General features: G+C 35.7%; 4 protein-coding genes and 1 non-coding gene across 9 annotated transcripts; 2 read left to right on the top strand and 3 right to left on the bottom strand.

Annotated features, from left to right (window-relative positions):
* Positions 1–3,420: 3,420 nt before the first annotated feature.
* LOC121802546 (dof zinc finger protein DOF5.3-like) lies at positions 3,421–3,933 on the top strand. Its single transcript, XM_042202232.1, has one exon. It carries the CDS (start codon positions 3,421–3,423, stop codon positions 3,931–3,933), a length of 513 nt encoding a protein of 170 aa, XP_042058166.1.
* Positions 3,934–6,125: 2,192 nt separating this feature from the next.
* LOC121805664 (uncharacterized protein C57A10.07-like) lies at positions 6,126–9,238 on the top strand. The gene is made up of 3 exons (XM_042205611.1): positions 6,126–7,123; positions 8,360–8,484; positions 8,757–9,238. The coding sequence occupies exons 1-3, from the start codon at positions 6,526–6,528 to the stop codon at positions 9,072–9,074; spliced, it is 1,041 nt and encodes a 346-aa protein (XP_042061545.1). The 5' UTR covers positions 6,126–6,525; the 3' UTR covers positions 9,075–9,238.
* A 2,194-nt stretch (positions 9,239–11,432) lies between these two features.
* LOC121806035 lies at positions 11,433–11,523 on the bottom strand. The gene has a single exon (XR_006051575.1). It is a non-coding gene; the product is annotated as a small nucleolar RNA Z221/R21b (small nucleolar RNA).
* Positions 11,524–12,282: 759 nt separating this feature from the next.
* LOC121805230 (protein LAZ1 homolog 1-like) lies at positions 12,283–16,250 on the bottom strand. Of its 4 annotated transcripts, none has more exons than XM_042205026.1 (9): positions 16,032–16,250; positions 15,414–15,698; positions 15,198–15,254; positions 14,571–14,679; positions 13,840–14,024; positions 13,671–13,759; positions 13,320–13,575; positions 12,967–13,212; positions 12,283–12,867 (listed from the first exon to the last, which is right to left on the bottom strand). In XM_042205026.1, exons 2-9 carry the CDS (start codon positions 15,627–15,629, stop codon positions 12,580–12,582), a joined length of 1,446 nt encoding a protein of 481 aa, XP_042060960.1. In that variant the 5' UTR covers positions 15,630–15,698; positions 16,032–16,250; the 3' UTR covers positions 12,283–12,579. The 4 variants fall into 4 exon arrangements, with proteins under 4 accessions (XP_042060960.1, XP_042060961.1, XP_042060962.1 ...); XM_042205027.1 differs by having other exon boundaries at positions 15,414–15,701; XM_042205028.1 differs by having other exon boundaries at positions 16,025–16,250.
* Positions 16,251–16,986: 736 nt separating this feature from the next.
* Positions 16,987–21,195, bottom strand: LOC121805279 (vacuolar protein sorting-associated protein 45 homolog). Of its 2 annotated transcripts, XM_042205081.1 has the most exons (13): positions 20,932–21,195; positions 20,266–20,467; positions 19,992–20,071; positions 19,645–19,872; positions 19,327–19,452; positions 19,152–19,232; positions 18,916–19,057; positions 18,614–18,792; positions 18,196–18,351; positions 17,862–17,969; positions 17,651–17,772; positions 17,325–17,456; positions 16,987–17,261 (listed from the first exon to the last, which is right to left on the bottom strand). In XM_042205081.1, the coding sequence occupies exons 1-13, from the start codon at positions 21,019–21,021 to the stop codon at positions 17,201–17,203; spliced, it is 1,707 nt and encodes a 568-aa protein (XP_042061015.1). In that variant the 5' UTR covers positions 21,022–21,195; the 3' UTR covers positions 16,987–17,200. The 2 variants fall into 2 exon arrangements, with proteins under 2 accessions (XP_042061015.1, XP_042061016.1); XM_042205082.1 differs by lacking the exon at positions 20,932–21,195 and having other exon boundaries at positions 19,992–20,177; positions 20,266–20,405.
* Positions 21,196–21,518: the final 323 nt, after the last annotated feature.

Genomic DNA, 21,518 nt, shown 5'->3' on the forward strand with positions numbered 1-21,518 from the left:
TGAGATATCAAGGATAGGGTGGGTCACAACCATGTCTCCATCAGATGTTGCATATATTGACTGTCATTGTAAGCATCCCTACCTTCTTTAATAACGACAACCATGTCTATGAATTGTGCCAGAGTCTTGATTTTTCTATTTGAGCCTACTAGCATTTCAAAATCATGGGTTCGGCTATATTTTATTATTGAGATGCTGTTGTAATAGATATATGTAGTTAGAATTTTAAAACAAATGGAAGTAAAAGAAAAAAATCTCAAAGTAAAATGGAAATTTCAAATCAAATCTAGGCATCTAGCTATTTGTATTGCATGTGCCATGTATACACGAAAATGACATAAAAAACACACCACATGAATTCCCATCCCTAATCGACTACAACTTGGTTTCTTGTCATCATATTATGAATACATATATACACTTTAGTAAAGTTCGTATTTTCAAAAACTATTCAGCACCCATTATATCCTTTATTTAATTAAATGCATACTTAGGCCATCCGCAATGAGGCGGACGATGGCACGCCCGATGGCGCGCATCGTCCGCGCTCGCCATCGTCCGCCCCATTGCGGGTGCGTGACATAGGCCGCGGACGATCGTCGCGCCCTATACTAAGGGCGCGGAGTATAGCGCGGACGATGTCCGCCATCGTCCGCCCCATTGCGGCCTACGCGGACGATGGCCGCGGACGATAGGCCATCAGCCGCGCCATCGTCCGCCCCACTGTGGGCTACGAGGACGATAGGACAATTTTTCTAAAGACGATCAGCTGCCCAATTGGTGAGAAGAGGGTTTTATTTGCGCAAAAGCAGGAGTCGGTGCGGAAGGATGTCGAGCGGGCATTTGGTGTGCTCCAATCACGGTGGGCAATTGTGAAAGGGCCGGCTCGTTCCTGGTACAAGGAAGTCATCGCCGATGTCATATATGCGTGTATAATCATGCACAACATGATAGTCGAGAATGAAGGCGGAAGCATCACCGATTGGAATGAAGATGACCGTGCATCTAGCTCGTCCGGTACGTCGACCGAGACACCCGATAGAGGATTACCGTTAGGCTTCAATGAGGTTCTATCTAGACAGGCCTCAATGCGCAACCAACATGATCATGCGCAGCTCATGAGCGACATGATTGAAGAAGTGTGGGCTCGTAACCGCCGTCGCTGAGTTTGCATTTTTTTAATTCGCATTGTAATGTATTAATTTTTATTAAATGAAATGAAGTTTTTGAAATTCGTATTTTAATTTATTAGTTTTTTTAAATTCGTATGGATTTTGTAAATATTAAAAAAATGATGATGTGGCGCGCCTTAGGGCGCCCCACTGCTGATGCCCTTATTTAACATAACATCTGTTTTGTTGAAAAAAATACTACTATACTATACTTATTAATTAGAGGAGAAATGTCTTCCAAATATTTTCAAATTTTTGGATGAAAGGATGGTCAAAGCTTCCCTTTTTTGCTTATTAAAATTTTTTTTCCTGCAATTTGCACTTGATAGATTGATATTTATGTTAGGAATATGTAATCGAAAATCAATATCATCTTCAAGTGTATAAAAAAGGTGTCAAAATTAAGCTTAAGTGGCAATATTGATGGATAAGAATACAAAAGGGATAATGCAAGTGATAATAAAGGAACTATATATTAGATACTACTTCTATATAATTTGTTGATATTTATTCTTATTTATATTTACTAACTGATTTAAGTACTAAATGTGTGCGTCGAACTTGCCTAATATTTTGCACACACTATTGGTGACAATCTTTTGTAGATTTGTAATTCGTTGGTGTGCTCATTATAAACTAAAATATACACGTTTTTATAAATATGATTTCTTAAATTATAAGAAATATTTAATTAAATTCCAAATTATTGACTTGTATAAAAAAATATCACGCATTCATAATTCCGTACTTCAAATTTTAATGTAGCCCATTGGATGTCACTGATTTATTTTTTATTTTATTTTGAATGTAAGATGTGCCCTATTATTTAAAAGAATGATGTCATTTTCTTTTAATTAATTCAGTATGGAAATTTTCTTCCATAAGATTTATTTCATTTTAATAGACTATTCTATTCTGTTATTAATTGAATCGATCGATAACTCATGCATAGTCGAGACTGAGGAGTCGTAAATGGATGATAGACATTTTTTTATTTAAAGACCATATTTATTTTTTAAAATTAATAAATAATTTTAGAGTTCAAGACATTTATAACAAAATTTTAATTTTAAAATTAAAAGTGATATTTTCGATACATAACACAATACTACTCCTACTAGCTAGTTGGCCCACTATTTTAGATTCTCCTAGTCACCTTTTGGTCACACTTGTTTTCTTCCCATTGTTTGTTTGTTAAAAATTTTAATTATTAAAATCGAGAGTGATTATAGTCGGTATACAATTGAAATATTATTTCATGCTTAGGGTAGGAGTATTATTTGTCAAATAATAATGTTGATTAGGGGTGTAAGGTCTACCTTATAAATAAATGTAGAGTAATCACTACATTATTAATTATTGTATAGTGTGTTTTATAAATCTAACTTATAAAAAATTTAGAGCTTCAATTAAATTTCCGTACACAATTTCATCATTTCTATTGTACTTCATAGTGTATAAATTTATTTCAATTTTTGCCAACCAACTCACGTTAGGACAAAAGAGTACTATTATTGAACTGCAGTCTCACAATTCTCCACCAATATTTTAAAATGTTTGGCACACATACATTATCTGAGAATTAATTTTTCTTATTCTTATATTATCATCAAATTTTTTACTTTTATAGGAATATAAATTGAATATCCCCTACCAAAGTAAATTTATGCATTCTATATAGCAGAAATAATTACACTAAAAATGTCACTTAATTGTAAGACCAAAAATACATTTAAACCAATCATACAAACAATATACTATAACAAAAAAAACCTCATATGCATATTTTGCATACTATTACTCTACCACCAAACCACCATTTGCTTAAATTGTACTAGTATCTGCCCGAAAATCAAACACAGACGTCATCGACGGCAAGTTAACAATAGCGCCTACACATATACCACCAATTCGCCGATAATGTATTGCACGTGAGCGACCAGATTTTTGAATCACAAACCAATTCAAACATCATGATTTTTCTAACTGATTTTAAAATTGCAAAACAGACCAGAATTCGACCAAACACCACGTTTTTTCAACAATTTGCCCCTAGCAAAATCCCACAACATCAAAAACACAAGCAAACCAATAATAAGATAGTACTAGTAACAAACAAACAATATATATTCAAAACTAAGACTTTTGTTCTCACATGCATATTTCCACACCACCACTACCCCACACCATCTCCATCTCTATATATAATAAACCAACACACATCCAAAAACACAAACAAACAAACATAATGCCACCTTCATCATCGTCATCATCAAGCTTCAACCACCGTTTCCTCGATCACACCAAGCCCCCATTGCTAATCAACAAATGGCGGCCGAGCAACGACGTCGTCGCCGCTCCGAGCTGCCCGAGATGCTTCTCCTCCAACACCAAATTCTGCTACTACAACAACTACAGCGTCTCCCAGCCTCGCTACTTCTGCAAGTCCTGCCGCCGTTACTGGACCCGCGGCGGCTCCCTCCGCAACGTCCCCGTCGGCGGCGCCTGCCGCAAATCCCGCCGCGCCTCCCGCCCCACCACCCCTCCCCCCGCTGCCCTTCCAACTCCGGAGGCCTCTGTCTCTGCGCCGGCGGCCGAGAATTTTGAGATGTTTCCGGAATTGGAGGGGTTTGGATGGCCGCCGTTGGTGGAGGGATTTGAGGAGGTGTTTTGGAGCAGCGGCGGCGGCGATCGGAGGAGAATGCCGTACGAGGATTTGATGAGTGACAATTGGGATCTGTCGGCTTATGATCATTTTTAGGTGTAACGTTTTATTTTACTTTTAATTTGTTGGTGGTGTAGTTTGGTTGAATTCTTGATTTGTCTCTATGTGTTAAGGTGTGATTTTGCTTGGAGTTTGTTTTTTCTTTTTTGAGAAATACTGATCAAAATACGTAATTTACATTCATAATGATATGGTTTATTAAGCAAAAATAATATGATTTCAAGGTTTTCTATTGTTTAGCTTGGGGTTTGTTTTGGGTAAATCATAAGAAAATCATTAAATTTGTCAAATTTTAGTTTGTCCCATAATTTAAAAAAAAAATCGAAGTTTGGATTTGTTCCGAAGAACTACATGTAATATATTGCTGATATTTATCAATAAATAAAACTATTTTCTTTGTGAATAGACTATTTTGTTTAGCTCATTGATGGTGTCGCTTAAATATAATTTTTTTAGTATAATATTAGATAATTTTCTTAGTCTAACTACAAATAAATTCAAAGTTCATGATTTTTCCAGCTAACTTTCAGTGTTGAGGGCCCGACACTATGCATGTAGGATAGTTTTAGACTTTTGTTTGCAATTTCAAACCAATTCAATATCAGACAACTTAAAGACAAAATAATTTTGAACAACTGAACACCCCTCGCATTTCATATTATGGTACCGAAACCCAAAACGATGGTATTTCACAACTTTCTCACTAAAATTTATTTTGAAATCAAAACACAAATTAAATTACATAATTTTAATAAATCTTCGAAATACTATTGTACTTGTCATTAGCCATAACCAAAACAGAGCATGAGCATGAGTGAAGTCAAATATTAACTATATGTACAAATATGCTCTTTGCCGCATTATTTATATGTAAGTAAAGTATAGTACTGTATTAAGATTTCAAAAAAAAAATAGAAGAAATTTCATAGGGAGCCACCACTTAGAAACCGTGTTGTGCTCTCCAAATATTCATGAACCAAATTAATTTCAATAATTAATGGGCCCCATTACTTCTATAGTAGTGTGACTTTAAAGAGAATAAAATGATACCAAACAATGAAATAAATTATTACGAATAAATAAATAAGGGAATTGAAATACAAAATTTCATCGAAAATACATTTTTTTCCATATATAACATATGTTAAGTAATTGTATTGAAGACAAAAAGGTGGAATGTTGATAGTGGTTTGGTAGAAAAATCAAGAATCACATAACTCACAACCTTAAGTGGGGCTAAATTTATTGTTCATTCATTATCTGCAAGGACCAACATTTATTATGTATCAAAGCACTAAATTATTGGACTATATTTTTTAAAATATTCGATGCAGATTATGAATTTCAAGCGACTCAAAAAAATAAAGATACATGGACTATGTAGCCTAATTAATTGGTGTAGCCCAAGTCCAATATTGGGCAATAGCATTTGCAATTCCATTGGGTTTTGGAAGCAATTATATTAGGTTTCAATTGTACTCCCTCCGTCCCGGGCTACTCGCTCCTTTCCTTTTCGGCACGGAGATTAAGGAATGAGTGTATAGGAAAGTCAAAAATGACGGGTGTAGGTGAAAATTTTTACTAAAAATGGAAAGAGTGCAAGTAACTTGGGACGGAGGGAGTATATCACTAATTTTGATTTATTTAGTGTTGTTTTTTAATTTAAATTTATAATATCAATTTTAAATTATTTTTAGAAAAATTCTAGAATTCACATTTTTGAAATACTTCAATTTTCATATCAAAAAAAGGATATTACCTTTTTACAAAGTTATAATTGAAAATTTCTCGAAGTTAAAGCTACAAAAAATATAGACCATAATTTTTTTTAAAAAAAATGAAACCAAAGGTTGTACAAAAACTTCAAAAAGTAAATCAAAATTGAAATTAAAACTTTAAAGTACTGAAAATTTGTTTATAAACTAATTTTACCAGTATTTATTTTTAATCTTCAAGCGTGTATGATTTTCAAGAAATATTTGGTTGAAGTTTATATAATAAATTTTAAATTTAGGTAATAATGATAGACAGTAGTAGTGTAAAATTACAACTTTTGTGTTACTCAAAACACAGAAGATGTTGTGAACATAAATTTAGATAATAAAATAAATGTTGAATTTAATTATTTCTGGAAAGTCAATTCTCAAAGTCTATGCTAGAATAAGTAAATTATATTCATAAGTATTTCTTAAATTGAGTATAAAAATGCCTTTTCGATTCATTTTGATCAGTTTTATGTAAATTGAAAGCAACAAATTCTCAGTTGACTCATTCTTGGCTAGATCCCATCAATTACAAATCACTGTGATTTGTTTGTTTGATCTCTCATTTCTCAATCGATTCCGTCGAATTCATCAACACTGCTGCATTATTGTCGAAGATCAAAAGCTCATAATCTGAATTCACCCAATTCAGATTCACAATCACTTCGAATTTCACTTCATTCGACCAAATTCCCAACCGGGCTTCGTCAATTCCCCAACTTTTTCACTCCCAACATTGCGAATTCCTCATTTATTGGTGTTGAAATTTGAAAAGGGCATGCTTGAAATTCATGGTGCCACTGTTGTTTTTCTTGATTTGTTGCACACATATGCACTAGGTTCTTGGATTTGATTCATCTAATCTATGAAGCCAAGTTATTCATTTGGAGCTAGCAATAGTCCCAAGTCATTCCAAGCATATCCAAGGAGGGATTTTGACTTGGAATCTGGGATTCCTAAGAAATCACGAAAGCCAAAAAATAATCTCTTGAGAATGATCAAATCACTAGGAAATAGGATACATCATTGTGTTAAACTCCACCCCCTTTTGCTGGTGTTCTTGATTTTCTTGTCAATTGGCGTTGCTGTCCTGATTTTGTTCTCGGTGTATGATGGAGGTGTGAGGATGATGTCTTCTTATGGGGTAGTGGATAGGAATGCAGATAGAGATAGTTACCCTTTTGGTAGCTTGAGGAATCTTGTGATGGTGGCCGGGCATTCGGTTTACACGAGTAGTAGCTGCGAGAAAGTGGATAAGGAGGATGCTTGGTATTTGGAGCCGTATCAGAAGCATCCGGGGCAGGCTGCAACGTTTGTCACGCATATTGAGAGGGGAGTGGAGATTGCAGCCAAGGATGATGCAGCATTGCTCTTGTTTAGTGGGGGTGAGACTCGGAAGGAAGCTGGTCCACGGAGCGAAGCTCAGAGTTATTGGACCGTGGCAGAGTCCAAGCAATGGTTTGGTGAGTTCTTTCGTTTTTTGTAGCTTTTGCAAGTTGTGTGGATGTTGCTGATTTTGGGGAGATGGAAATTAATGTTAGTGATCAAACTTATATGATTTTGATGATTGAGTATATACTAGTGAAGCATGGATTCAAGAATTGGATTGAATGATAGTTCTTGAAGTCACTTACTGTTTGTTGGTTGATGCGGTTGAGCTTTCGAGCTGTGATGTTTTTGTTAAAAGTAGTATTTTTCTCAGGATTTTGAAGATGATATGTGTAACTTGTTGTCTCTACTGGAAAATTAGCATCCTTTTTTCGTATTCTAGAATACCCTAAGTTGCAACATTTCCACATCTAACTTCGTCTGCATTCTTGTTTTATCTGTGTTTCCTCAACTCGAGCATGGATTTTTGTCTTTGACAATGTACAGAATATCAAATGTCATAATCTTTGTAGATTTGTGATAAATGTGCATCAGTCAATTTGATCGGTCAAGAGAGACATTGCTTCTGGTGTTTGAGTGTAACAGATCTAAGTGAGATAATTTGATGCCATTTCTGGGTCCTACCTAGGAAGTAGTCGTATACACTATACATTGGGGGATCTGTCGAGAGCCAAATTGACGTGGTTAAGTACAAGGATTGGGATGGTTTTGGATTATTCCCTTTGGGAGTGGTATGAGTGAATATTGTGATATAATTGCAACCAAAGATTCTTCGAAACGTGTACAACTAATTAACTGGTGGTCTTTGAACTAAATACAAGTATTGCTCGTAGGTGAGAGAACTCGCACCTCATGGAATTTGTTTGTTTGATCATTCCCAATTATTGACGAAGTTATAAGATCATTTATCATTTTAGATGACTATGGAAAGTAGGTGAGAGAACTCGAACCTCATGGACTGTGTTTGTTTGATCTGTATGTACGTCATTTGAAGTACAAAAGAGTTTGTTCTGCAATCTGTGTTATATGGTACTTGACCTCAATCATATACTCCTAATTCTTTAGCTCATCTTTTGACTCGTATTGTTTGAAGAAGTAGAAAGTTGTCAGACTTGTGGTAACATTTGAACTTGGTATTCACTTTGATATTTCCCTCAGATGGTTGCTATTTAGTAGTCTTTTGCTTTCAGATGGGTACTCGTCTCGATTCAGTGGTTCGACCAAGAATTTTGATGTTAGATGCTTAGATTACAGATTATTTTCTAGTTATGCATCTCATGTTTATATCCCGACTGTCGAAAATTCTGCAGGCAAACGAGACAGCGTGCGAAGTAGAGCGCTTACTGAAGAGCATGCTCGAGATAGCTTCGAGAATCTTCTGTTTAGCGTGTGTCGCTTTCGAGAGCTTACGGGCACTTATCCACACAACATTACTGTAAGTTCATTACACTTTGGTAGTTAAAATTTGTAAAGTGTGCTTTTTTGGGAACTAAAAAACATTTCTTTCGATTATTTAAACTATACAAAAACTTGAGTAATATTCAGTGGCATATTTGTAATATTCCTAGTATTCTTACTCCATGTGTTCTAAGTTAAACAAAGCATTTCTTTTCATCACAATATTGAGAAAGTTGTGTTTAGTGAGGTAAGTAAGATTTGATTACGACTTATCTACCAAGTATTTGAACTGTCTATGGCGTTACTCAGGTCGTAGGTTACGACTTCAAGGAGGAGAGGTTCGTCCATTTACACCGTTCAGCGATTAGGTTTCCGGAATTCCGGTTCCTGTATTCAGGCACGGCGTCCTCTCAAAACTCAAGAGAAGCTGCACTAAAAGGCGAAGCACTGGTGAGGTCTCAGTTCCAAGAAGATCCTTATGGTTGTTTAGGCGCGTTGAGTCGCAAAAAGCTCGGGCGCGATCCCTTTCACCGGTCGATCCCGTACCCTAATGGATGCCCGGAAATCAAGGGGTTGTTCAGTTATTGTGGAACTGCACCATTTCCTGGCTGGCTGCCTTGGGCTTAATAACTTAGTCTTATAAATTTTTTTGAGTTTACACAACATAAGATGCTGCATAGCTGATGATCACTCCACTCTTGTTGTAATTATTGTAGAGAAAGAACTAAGAGCATCATTAATCCCGGCCCAGTTTCAGGCCCCAAGTCCCTCCACGTCATCATTCCCCCAAATTTGAGTCTCAGACCCCAACTGTTCTAACCCTGCAAGCCACAACCCGGGCCGCAACTAATAAATGACACTATTCACAACATCAACCTATTTTACACGTAAAATAAAAAACACCGGAAATTTATAACACGGAAAAGTTAATTTTCGATTGATGATTGAAAATTACAACATAGAAATTTTAAAATACAAAAAAAACCATTAAAAACATTTATAAAAAAATTTTGATTTTTTTAAAAAATAAAAATTCTGTTGCGGCCCGGCCCGAACATGAATTAACCCTGGGCCGGGTTGCGTTGCGTCCCGAACCATCTAACGCGAGCCCGGGCCGGTCCCGTCCCGAACCATCTAAAGCAAGCCCAGGCCGCAAATCCTCCCCCTCCAACGCGACACTCGGGCCGGGACTCGCTTTTTGCGGCCCGGCCGCGAGCATTAACGATGCTCTAAGAAGCATGAATATTGTGCATGCTAAAGAGATTTAGACTATGTTAAACTTGCTCTTTCTAACTCGGTGATTTTAATAGTATATGATGCTCATAAATTTTCAATTTTGATTCATTTACAAAATTAAATCTCATTTAATTTTTTAATGCATGTCACATTATTTTTCAGTACTTCCTATTATACTCTCTCACAATACAGACCCTATAGTCATTTACTCTCTTTTAACAATGAAACATAGTACTCCATGTAAGATACATCACTCCTAAATTTATTACTAGTGGATTACTAGTTTAATAAAGTAAAATAAATTTCTGCTTAGAGCATCTACAATGGCGCCTAGCGCACCGCCTAGCCGAGCCCCGGCGCTAGGCGATCCGCTAGGCGAACCATTGTAACCGCCGAGCCAGTTTCCGGAAAAAAAATCACCTAGCGCTAGGCGATGTGTGGGAGCTGGGCGATCCGCTCGGCGGCGTCGGCGCCATTGCAGGCTCCGGATCGCCGAGCGCAACGCCCAGCGATTTTTTTAAATTTTTTTTATTTAATATTTTTTTTATGAAACACATTCTTGATTGTTTCTCTTTTATAGAGACATCCTTGAATGTTTTATGTTCCACTTTCGATGTGGGACAAACTCATTCTTGGTTGTTTCTCTTTTATAGAGACATCCTTGAATGTTTTATGTTCCATTTTCGATGTGGGACAAACTCATTCTTAGTTGTTTCTCTCTTATAGAGACATACTTGAATATTTTATGTTCCACTTTCAATGTGGAACAAACTCATTAATGATGATGTTGTAATGTTATTTTAATTTTAATGAAGTGTATTTTTTTAATTAATGTACTTTTTAAAATTTTAATACTCCCTCCGTCCCGGCTACTCGCCCCTTTCGTTTTCGGCACGGAGATTAAGGAATGAGGGTAAGTCAAAAATGACGGCTGTAGGTGAAAATTTTTACTAAAAATAGAAAAAGTGCAAGTAACTTGGGACGCCCAAAAAGGAAATAAGTGCGAGTAGTGCGGGACGGAGGGAGTATTATTATTGAATTTTCCCGTATATGTATCGTAAATTTAATTCCGTATTTTGTGTGATTGTTAATTATTTGTTTTATATAATTTTGAGTGATGTGGTTAGGCTATAGCTTGGCGATGGCTGGGCTATTTGCTTGTTTTGATGATGTGACATGAAGATTTTTAGTGTTGATGATGTGAGAAGAGTTTGTAGATAGGCTATGGTTGGGCTATTGCTGGGCTATTTCTATCGTGGATGGCCTAGGCAAAGAGATTTTGTGATTAACAATCTGTTTGCAATTATAGAGGCTGAATTGTTTCGAATTTAGCATTTTGTAAAGATAGAATGATTAGTTTTGTAGTCTTCTCTTTATATTAACAATTTCAATAGGCGGTATAAAATCGGAGACTATATACAGAAAGAAAAAAAAAATATATCGATATCAAACACACTGACACTGGTACATAAATATATTGAATTAATCCAAAATTAGAAAAAAAACTATTTTTAATTTGAAAACATTTCCACAAATTATCCAAAATAAAAGAAATGAAGAACCATCAGACACCAAAATTTATCCCCAGAAGCATTAAAATGCTGTACGGTCCGCATCATGGTTTGAACTTTCATAAGAAAGATCCCATCACTTGGTTCTTAGCTGATAAAATAAATATTTTGGAATAATATCACGAATTGACGAATTTAGAGAAAACATTTGGAAAAATAAAATGGAATAGAGAGATAAGGGCTCAGAAATTGTTTGGGTATGAGATGTTGTCGTCACACGAAGATCGTCGGAGTGGTGCATGACATTATCTACATTCTCATCACCGCCCTTCAAAATCAAACTGATTTCGATTTTCTAATCTCAGATTCAAAATAAACAAAGAGCAAAAACAAGTGAAGATAGCTTTTACATTCAGCAGAGTTGAGGAGTATTCAGTAGATTCCGTATTTATAGGAGGGAGAATACCCTAATCATTATGTTTAAATTACCATTTTATCCTTGGACTAATTCGTTTAGAAAAAATTAATTTTATGTTTTTTTTCTAAATATATTTGTTTTGTGATTAATACGGCATGTTTGATAGTACTAGTAATTCATAGTGCTCAATGTTAGGAATCTCTTTTTTTTTCTAAAAATGAAACGGCCATCTTAACTTAATCTTAACACAATTAATTAATTAAATAATTCTCGCTATTATAAATATTGTTAAATTAGTCATCAGTATTACTATATTTTTATTTTTATTTCAGTTTTTGTTTGAAAAATAGTACTCTTGATTAATTTAATGAATAAATTTAACTACTTGCTTCGGCTTCAGGATTTGTTTGTCAAAAAAATAATTCTGCTGGGTCTATCAATTCTTACACTGTTAATTTTAAAACACATTAGTAACACAAAGAAGCATGATTTCACTATGCTACTTCCAGTTCCATATAACTTCACTAAACACTGTATCCATAATTCAAAAACACATACACAACACGACCAGTGTGAATTGGTGAAAATCTATGATTGAAGCAAGTATCCAAGCATCTACAAGATCAAGAAACACATTCGACCGAGGACCAAACATTAGCAGAAAAATAGCTTTGTAGACATAAAACTGCATTAGATATTACTCCACATATGATGTTTGTTACATGAATATCCTTCAATTGCAAACTACTCCAGCAAGAGGAAGTTTAATTCTGGATAGTGTCAGTTTGTATCCCTTAGAAACAATGCGATCGGACACCATAAAAACAATGTCTCATCGCGGTTAGAATCCTAAAAGGTTACTCAGATTTACAAGATGTATTTTCCTGCATCATTACGCCTAACCTAAGAAGTAGATACTCAAACTGTGCAAGTGCAGTTAGAGATAGTCACCTGTGATAAAAATATGTTATCTGTGTTTCAACCAAGACGGACTTCTAGATTTGTACTGAGGCCTCTTCCCATCCGAAACACTGCTGTCACTCAAACTGCCTTCGGGAAGGTTGTCATGCACGTCCGAGAATTCTTTTCCCGAGATCAAAGGGACGAGATGGGTATCATCTTCTGACTTCTTACGCTCCTCATCATACCGTTTCACATTTTCGGATATCTTATGGAAAGTTTTGTTGATCTTTGCAAGTCCTCTTTCAACCGGTTCTACAACGTGCGATACTGTGAACTTCATGTCATCGACAATCTAAAAAAATAATAATCAGTTACTTAGAGTGATGTCCAAAAGAAAAGCTCATCCAGTGCATTAATTGAGAAAATAGAGAAGCAAGTACGATGATCTCACAATTTCACCACTACCGATGACCACATCACGAACACTCTGATGGAGCTTTGGAGTTTGCACTCTGTCTTCCTGTCGAGAAAAACGAACTCTAGTTGATCGTTCACTATCTCGAACCTCCTCTGGATCTGGTGGAGTTCCTAAAGATGCATAATCTGCCAGCACAGCTACATTTTTTACACATCTCTCTCCACGTTTGTAAGGTCCAGCTGGAAACACATATAGATGTACCACAGCAGCAATGCCCATCTGAATAACAAGGATATCGGAAATTTGAGAATAAGGATAGTAAATTCGGCATTTCTAGAATCTTTTTAATCTAAATTGCAAGTTTGCTTATGAAATACTTCCCACACCTCAATACAGATAATATAGTCTTGTATACGTGCTTTCAGAACCAGTGCTAGCGACCCTTGCAGAGCTCCAAAAGAGAAAAGAAAAGCTACGGCAACACCTTGCCACCATGTCAAGAACACAATCGACTTAAAAGTCAGAAACTTAGCCAAAGGCTTAATAGGTGCCAACTTATTCTTGGTAACAGAATAGAATTGCACAAGGCAATACAAGGCCCAAGTCTGGCTGAAGTTGAGAACAACTGCCAAATATGGATAACTGCAAGCAGATTATAAATTGATTAGCAAAAAAAACTATCTTGGGTAAATGCACACCAAAATGGTACACTAAAGATCCTCAAAGCAAAAACTTACGCATAACCCCATTCAAACTTTCCATCTCCATATACACCCAAAGACTGAAAGAGCATTGCTAGTAAGGCACATATCAGCTTCAGTAACATCTACAGATATAGGCATTTAGATTGCAGTCAATACGTATACATAACATTAAATTCTGTTTAATGAAAAATAGCATGCATACATATTGGACGATGCCAATTTTCACGCCTTGATAGAACTCGGAGCCGAGTTTCCAATCCCTCAGACAACAATTCAATGGAAAAGGGTGCTCGACAACTCCATAAGCATAAGTTTCATCTATAATAGGTAGACTAGAAGTGATCCAGTTCTGGTTTTCCATAAATTCAATGGTACTGTCCTCCCCGCCTGCAGGATGTGATATACCCACCAACTTAGTACATCTTTTATTCTTGAAAAGAAAAAAATGTAATGACTGTCTAATAATGCGATCAACACAAAATAATTACTGTTTTACCTATATAATTATATACTACTAAATATCTAAAATGTTAATCAATAAAAATACAAGAATCTCATTTATGTATCATACTCAACATTCCACTTTTAACACTCTTTCCAGTTTTGAAGACCCGAGGATCGAGAATCTAAGTTAATGATTAATGAAAGATCTAAATGTTGAGATAACATTGTTCATTGCTAGAGAAGCCAATTCATTAGAATGAGACAATGAGTTATTTAAGCACAACTGCATAGAGGGATTCGAACCTTTTAAATCTTTAGCGTACAAGTGATTTATTCACTAACTGATCAGATAACATTTGGAACACAACTTTAAGAATGCTAAAAGAAGGGCCACAAAAGAAGGTATGACTTGTAATTCAAGATAAAGTTAGCACTACATAATGATACTATTATTACAGTATAATACAAGTTTTGCACCAGAGGACATACCTAAGCAGGCTATGAGATATCTCTCAAAGCAATACAAAGCAAAAGCTTCATAACAATCCCGGATAACTTCACAGTTAAATGCAGCATCTTCATTCAATAACGACAAGAACTGTTCACAAAAAGCAAGGACATCAATTATAAAATAAAAAAAACATTACGCCATCCTAATTAGAGAAAATAAATCTAGAAAAATGTGAACATATAGACTATAGAGCATAGATTATTGATAATGAAATTTTGGCGAAGTGCACCTAAGGAGTCATATACTTGAACATCTTAATCTTATGTCCAACAAAATAATTGTATATCTCTACAATTGTATTCCCATACAAAAGCAACCATATTGAGAGACACCCTTCCTAATAACTAACTATAAGAAGAGTGAACAAAATCGACATATCTACTTGATGAAGTTATTTCAACATACATGAAACAAAACCCAGTTTCTTAGCATAACTTTATAATGCACCAAACAGAAACATTACAAAAAAAACAAATCATGGAAACAATTCCTCCAACATGTTATTTACTAGTATAGGTTTTTGTTAAACTCTCATCTCTTGAATGCAATGATGCTCTCACATAGAGTGGAAATAGGAAATATAAGTTGTGATAAGCTATCTTTACCGATTCCACTGCATAAACAGGAACCATCAGAATCAGGCCAACCAAAAATTTTTGCTCCTGAAACATAGAAAAAACAAAACTGCATAAATCAATCAGAACTATATAGCATTGATAAATGGAGTAAATGATAAAGATAACTGGTCTGCCCAAAGATAGACAATCAACTACGAAGCTAGAACAAATATCAAAAGGCAAAACCTATAAGCTATAACAAACCTCAGGCTTATTGTACGCAGCTAAATGCTCAAAGATAAGAAACGTAGACAAAAGAAGCGCCACTGCCACGAATATCCCCGCACTGGCAACCGTCCATTTGTACAGGGAAGACGTCTCAGTACCCAAAGCTATAGAAGAAAATCTAGAAATCATGTCTGTTGATTCACCCGAAGTGGCAAGACATAGTAACGATACTAACACCCCTTTCCACCGCATTGCAGCAGATCACCCAAGCTTCTCAGCACATTAATTGCAATCGAGCTCCATCAACGAGAGCCAAAAATCCTGCTAAACAACCCCATTCCACCAGATCACATCACATTCACCATTCTCCAATCACAAATAGGTTATGTGCAATCAAATATTGAAAGAATCATCCAAGTATATAATCAATCCTAGCAAACAATCATCAAACAAGAAAAAGAAATTACAAAAATAAGTACTATGAAGCAGAATCCGTGAAGCTTTTAATTCACCAAACAACTAGTATTTCATTCGCCTAAAAATATCGTTTAAAAAATCCGAGCAAATCCCTAGCAACACAAGTACATCAAATTAACCAAGCACAATCAAAACAAGGTATAAAGTGCATTTTCAGGCCGGAGCTGAACCTCTTACCGATGGCGAAACTACTCTTCCCCAAAATCAACTAAGTCTTGGAGCGATAGTCAAGTGGACTGGTTTCGAGATTCGGTCCAGATCAAAAAGTCTCAGTTCTCAACGGCTCCGAGCGTGTGTGTTTGAGAGAGAGAGAGAGAGAGCTTTGCTTCGGCGGTTGGGAACTGAGGAAAACAATCGTGTTAGTTTCACCGTCACGGCACAGAAGTATCTCACAGTCTAAATACGTGGCCAGATTCTCTGTGCGCTGTTGAGATATATGGCTACGGTTCTAAATCAGTGATTTAAAATTATTTAATAAATTAAGTACTCCAGAAAAAATTATATTTAGTGAATTAGGTAGAGAAAATTGTGTTTAATTAATTATTACTTGTTAATAAAATATAAAATAAGTTATTTAATCTGGGACATTCTAAAAAAATATGACTTAGAAATTTGTAAACTTGGAAAAAGAAATAGACTATACTACTATATTTATTTGGCGGAAAATGTAGTTTACTAGTTTACAAGTATATCAAAGTTAACTGATTATAAAGATATATGAATTGATTAAAATTAAAAATACTAATGTAAGAATTACTATGAATTTATTGAAATAAAAATATAGAAAATTCGTTATAAAGATATAGTAAAGTAATTCATCAATCAAACTACAATCCAATAAATTAATTATAAAGATATATGAATTTATTAAAAATGAAAATTACTAATATAAGAATTAAATAAAATGAAATATACAAGGGGAGAGAGATATTATAAAGTTTAAAATGTTGTTTAGTGGACTAGAGGCAATTTTGTTTGAAAAAATTATATAAGTGCAAGAGCGTCTCAATTTTCAAATGTGCAAAGTTCATAGGCATTTTAGAAAAAAAAATTCAGAGACCATACATGTGCAGCCTTAAAAGTTCAGGTCCTATTTATGTTACTATATAAACTGATGATATAAACAAATGAATTCCTAAAGATTTGTTGTATAAAGAAGAAGAAAATAGTTGTACAATTACAAACAAATACATAACCAACGTTGTACAGAGCAACAAAAATTGCTCTAATCTAAACCCATCCAGAGAGCAAGGTTGAAATATTCATCGAACTTGGTTTGTTTAGAAATCAAATTTCTATGTCAAGCCAAAAATTTACATCCCTCGTGTGAGGCATCATGTTGCGTTTCATATCACATTTGTGCTTGTCCGAATGATTCTCTGTGCTTCCTCGAGGTCCCTCAGAAACCTATATAGCAGTCGCGACGATTTAGCAGTGGGAAACTTTTGAATCAAGTAAAGTCAAACATACCTCTTTGAATTGAGGATTGCTGAACCACCAAGGATGAAACGGATTCCAGAATTCGTAGCGTTTTGGAGGGAAACCACGCGGGCCTCCTCATAAGTAGTTCCGCCCACAATGAAAATTATGACATCCTGAGGCCTGTCAAAGAAATATATTCGAAGATGATCTACAGCTGAACACTATAAATCCAATTATGCAGACACAGACTAGATTAATACTCTCCTACTAACAATGTCATTTTGTTAAGAGAAAACCATATGTTCAATTGTGGCTGATTGCAGTTTCTCGCGTCTGACTAGCTCTAAAGGGAGAAAACACTTTAAAAACTGTACCTAGCTTGTTGGAAATGGTTTCCGATGTAAGGGTAGTCCACATCTCTCAAACGCCCTTTAGTAATGCTCTCCATCGTCTGAGATAGCAGGGGCTGATGCTGAGTGTATACATTCTCCACTCCCTGAGAAAGAGAGACGATATATTTTCAAAGCCTAGTGAGATACTTTTTTTTTAAATTAAGCAAAATTAGATGCGAGTTTGTGGACATACTTTGAGTCCGCGTGCCATATTAAGAGCATAATTGAGCAGATCTCTGTTCCCATAAAGATCCCCAGTTCGCCTATCAACACCAGCTTGCTTCAGTAGGAATTGCACAAGCTGTCAAGCCAAGATAGCAAATGTCATACATCTTGTAAATTATCAAATAATCCGTTGGCAAAGTACAAAATCTATTCATAAAAAATCAATTAATGTACTCCCGTATCAACAGCTCAGTATTACAAAGTCCAGAATACCATCACACAGGTAGACTAATAGTTCAATAAATTTAGTAGACAATTGGTTAGAAATGTGAACCCGATTCCAGGGTTTTAAAAAGACATACCCCTGGTTTATACTTCGGAGATTGAGATGCCAATTTATTGAATAACTGCATCAGCTGGACGGGGCTTTCTTTCTCATACCGCAAAGCATACAGCATGACTAAGCGCAGTCGGTCAATATCTGAGACATTTTCGTTATTTAACAGGTTTGTAACAGCCTGCATAGGAGCACACAGTATAAGACAGTTACATAGACACTTTTTAAATTGGAACAAATTATATGAAATCCAACAATATCCAAGGGATGGCGTCTCGAGCATCTTAATGCGGATATCAGGCATGCTTAGTCGCCTATAAGGTTATGTCCTTTCATTAAATATGTACTGCTGAAACTGAGATGCACTAGAAGAGCTATTGTAACAATCATCTCAAAAATCAGGACCAATGGGAAAATAATTGGAAGAAAAAGCACCATTGTACCTCAAATGCTGCCCCTTGCCCACCATTACAGGCTAAATCTTGTTCTGTTTGTGAGACTAACATTAGTTTCCGCTCTTCAACAATCCTACTCATTTCCGTAACCAATGTCACATGCTTGGAAACATTGCCATGCATTTTTTTGTATTCTGGGTAGTTGTCAACAAATTTAGCCATGTCCTCTGAAAAATTATTAAATTGTCATCATGTTTGAGATTGCCATCAAGGACATATGAAGTTACAGATACAGAAAGAAAAATATCATTGAGTGTCTGTCTGATAAAGACGCACGACTGAAGACGAACCTATTGTCTGGATATTCTGATTACTTTTTGCAATTTGCTGGAAATCATCCACCAACTTTTTTATATTCATCCCAATATCTCCAAAATTCTCATACATGTTGGCTTTGAAAAAGGGATCTTGCTCGGAAGACAGTACAACCTCCTGAGAGCGTGAAAAATAAATTGAAGTTACAAACTTCCTCATACATTGGAAATGACAAAGCAGAAAGCCACATTATACTGAAAAGAATAACAACCTTGTGGTCCTTTGATGCCTTGCCAATGTTTCTGAGATCTACTTTATTGTCTTGAATGCCTATCAATTCATGAACCATGGCCTACAGATAACAATAGCTAATAAATTGTCATATTCAGAAAGAATATTAGTAGTATGTAATACCACATCAATATCTTTTTTTAGGAGCCAATGACCTGATATGTCCATTGATTGAGAAGAGGAGTCACTGGGTCATCTCGCCTATCGAGAATAAGCAACAGCGGAGAAACCTCTGAACGCCGAAAATCAAAAAGACCACTCTCCTGCTGATACATCAGCTTCTGCAGAAACAAAAAATTATCCCAAATCAGTTCTATAGTATCTTCCTAAAGCATTTAGAAAAAAGTAAGTGAATCCAGTAAGCATGCTATGTTCACTACAGGAATTTTTTATGTCATCAGACTTTGGTTTTGTTGAAGGAACAAGTGGAACTTTTAAATCTTACTGAATAACCCCAAAGGAAAGTAACTCACCAGCGCTTCTTGTGCTATCCTTTTGGCTATATCAGATGTCTGTGAATAACGAATAACAGGTCTACGTTTTAGAGCCAGGAAGATGGCAGCAATCCCATCAATAGCTTGGTCACAAAAGTGCTGTAAACCTGATGGATCCACCACGGCTGGAAGCATATACATATGGTTTGATGGAATATTTAAGGAGAAATGATGGGAATCAAGTGCAACAAAGTCAGCATAGAACTCCTGCAAACCAAAGAAATAGACAAAGGCCAATTTTCATCTACATGAATCAAACCAATAGAGTAATTAAAAATGTCAGTTTCCTTGGCAGTGAAGAGGCACTTCTACAAAATTTGAAGTACCTGCACTTGTTGAACTACTTCATGCTCATCTGCGTCGGCCAAATTGTGCAGCTGAGTGTCTTTCAACATATTGGAGAAAACTGTAACAACATGACCAGGCAGTAGAGACTTCAGTCGCTCATCCACAATACATTCCACTAAATTAAGATACCACCAACTATTCATAAGCAGCTTCTGAAGTAAAATCTGAACGAAATTCTGACAAGCAAATTAACAAACCATATCCTACTTTTCCGCGATGACTAATGCGTGATGCAGATAAAATGATACTCACATAGGTGGTACTCTCCAAACCGAGGATGACTCAGCTGACGTCTCACAAGAACTACATTCTCAGATGTTGGACGGAGAAAATAGACAGCTTTCAGGTGCATCATGGGTTCTTTTGACATCGAAATGGAATCCACAAGTTCCACAAGAAACACTTCTTTCTGAAGCAGCTCTGACTGTGAATATACAACACTCACAACGCTAACCTGCAAATTTCGAAGATTCAACTTAAATAAGTGGACGATCAGACACTCTGAACTTTGTTGCGTTTCTGAAATATACATTGGCACATCGAATCTTCAACCAAAAAGCTAGCTAGCATCTTAGATTCTGATAACAGAGCATGTGATCAGTTCACTTAACCTTCCCTAATTTCACTCTATTGTTCATTGTATTTGTGATTAATACTATAGAGCCAAACAAATTGAGCTAGTTTATCCATATTTCAGGACGTTCTGTTACAATTTAGTGATCCAAATTTCCAATACGAATCATGACAATGCATACCACTAAGTTTCCAAGTTTCAATTCTAACCCCAAATGTCCCAGAATAAAGACGCTCAACGATCAATTAAGAACCATAACAGAAAAATCACATAAACTGACGAATCGAGGATCGAAATTTCGACGATATAAAGAAGTAAAAGAGCATGCGAAAGGCGAAAATCACCGTTTGAGAGTCGAGGATGAGAACTTTCATGCCGGAAATGTCATGTAGCATTCGATTGATGTAATCTCGTACAACCGAAATCAGCACCATTTTCCCTTTCCGAAAGATCCAGTTGGATTGCGGATCTGATCAGTTTGTATCACAAATCTTTACGAATTGGGGTTTAAGAATGGTAGGATTAAACAGAATTGGGATAGAGTTAGTCGATAGGGAGATCAAGCATAGAGATTCAGGTGAAGGGAATATAGTACGACGTCGTTCGTTCAGCTGGTAGTTCGGACGCCGGTCTCTATTTAGAGAAAAATAAAAAAAATTAAAATTAACATTAAAATTAAATATAAAAATAATGTGATGTTTTACTATAGAGGAAAATGGTTTATAAATGAAAAATTCAAAATATAATAAGACTCAAATTATTAAGATATACTCCCTCCATCTCATAATAAGAGTCATGTTTTGCCATTTTTGTTCGTTCCACTATAAGAATCATATTTCACTTTTACCATAAATAGTGAGTAGGACTCATATTCCACCAACGTATTTCACTCACATTTTATTATAAAACTAATATATATATATATAGGTAT

The sequence above is a fragment of the Salvia splendens genome, chromosome 5 (assembly GCF_004379255.2).
Source record: "Salvia splendens isolate huo1 chromosome 5, SspV2, whole genome shotgun sequence".
Lineage (NCBI taxonomy): Eukaryota > Viridiplantae > Streptophyta > Magnoliopsida > Lamiales > Lamiaceae > Salvia > Salvia splendens.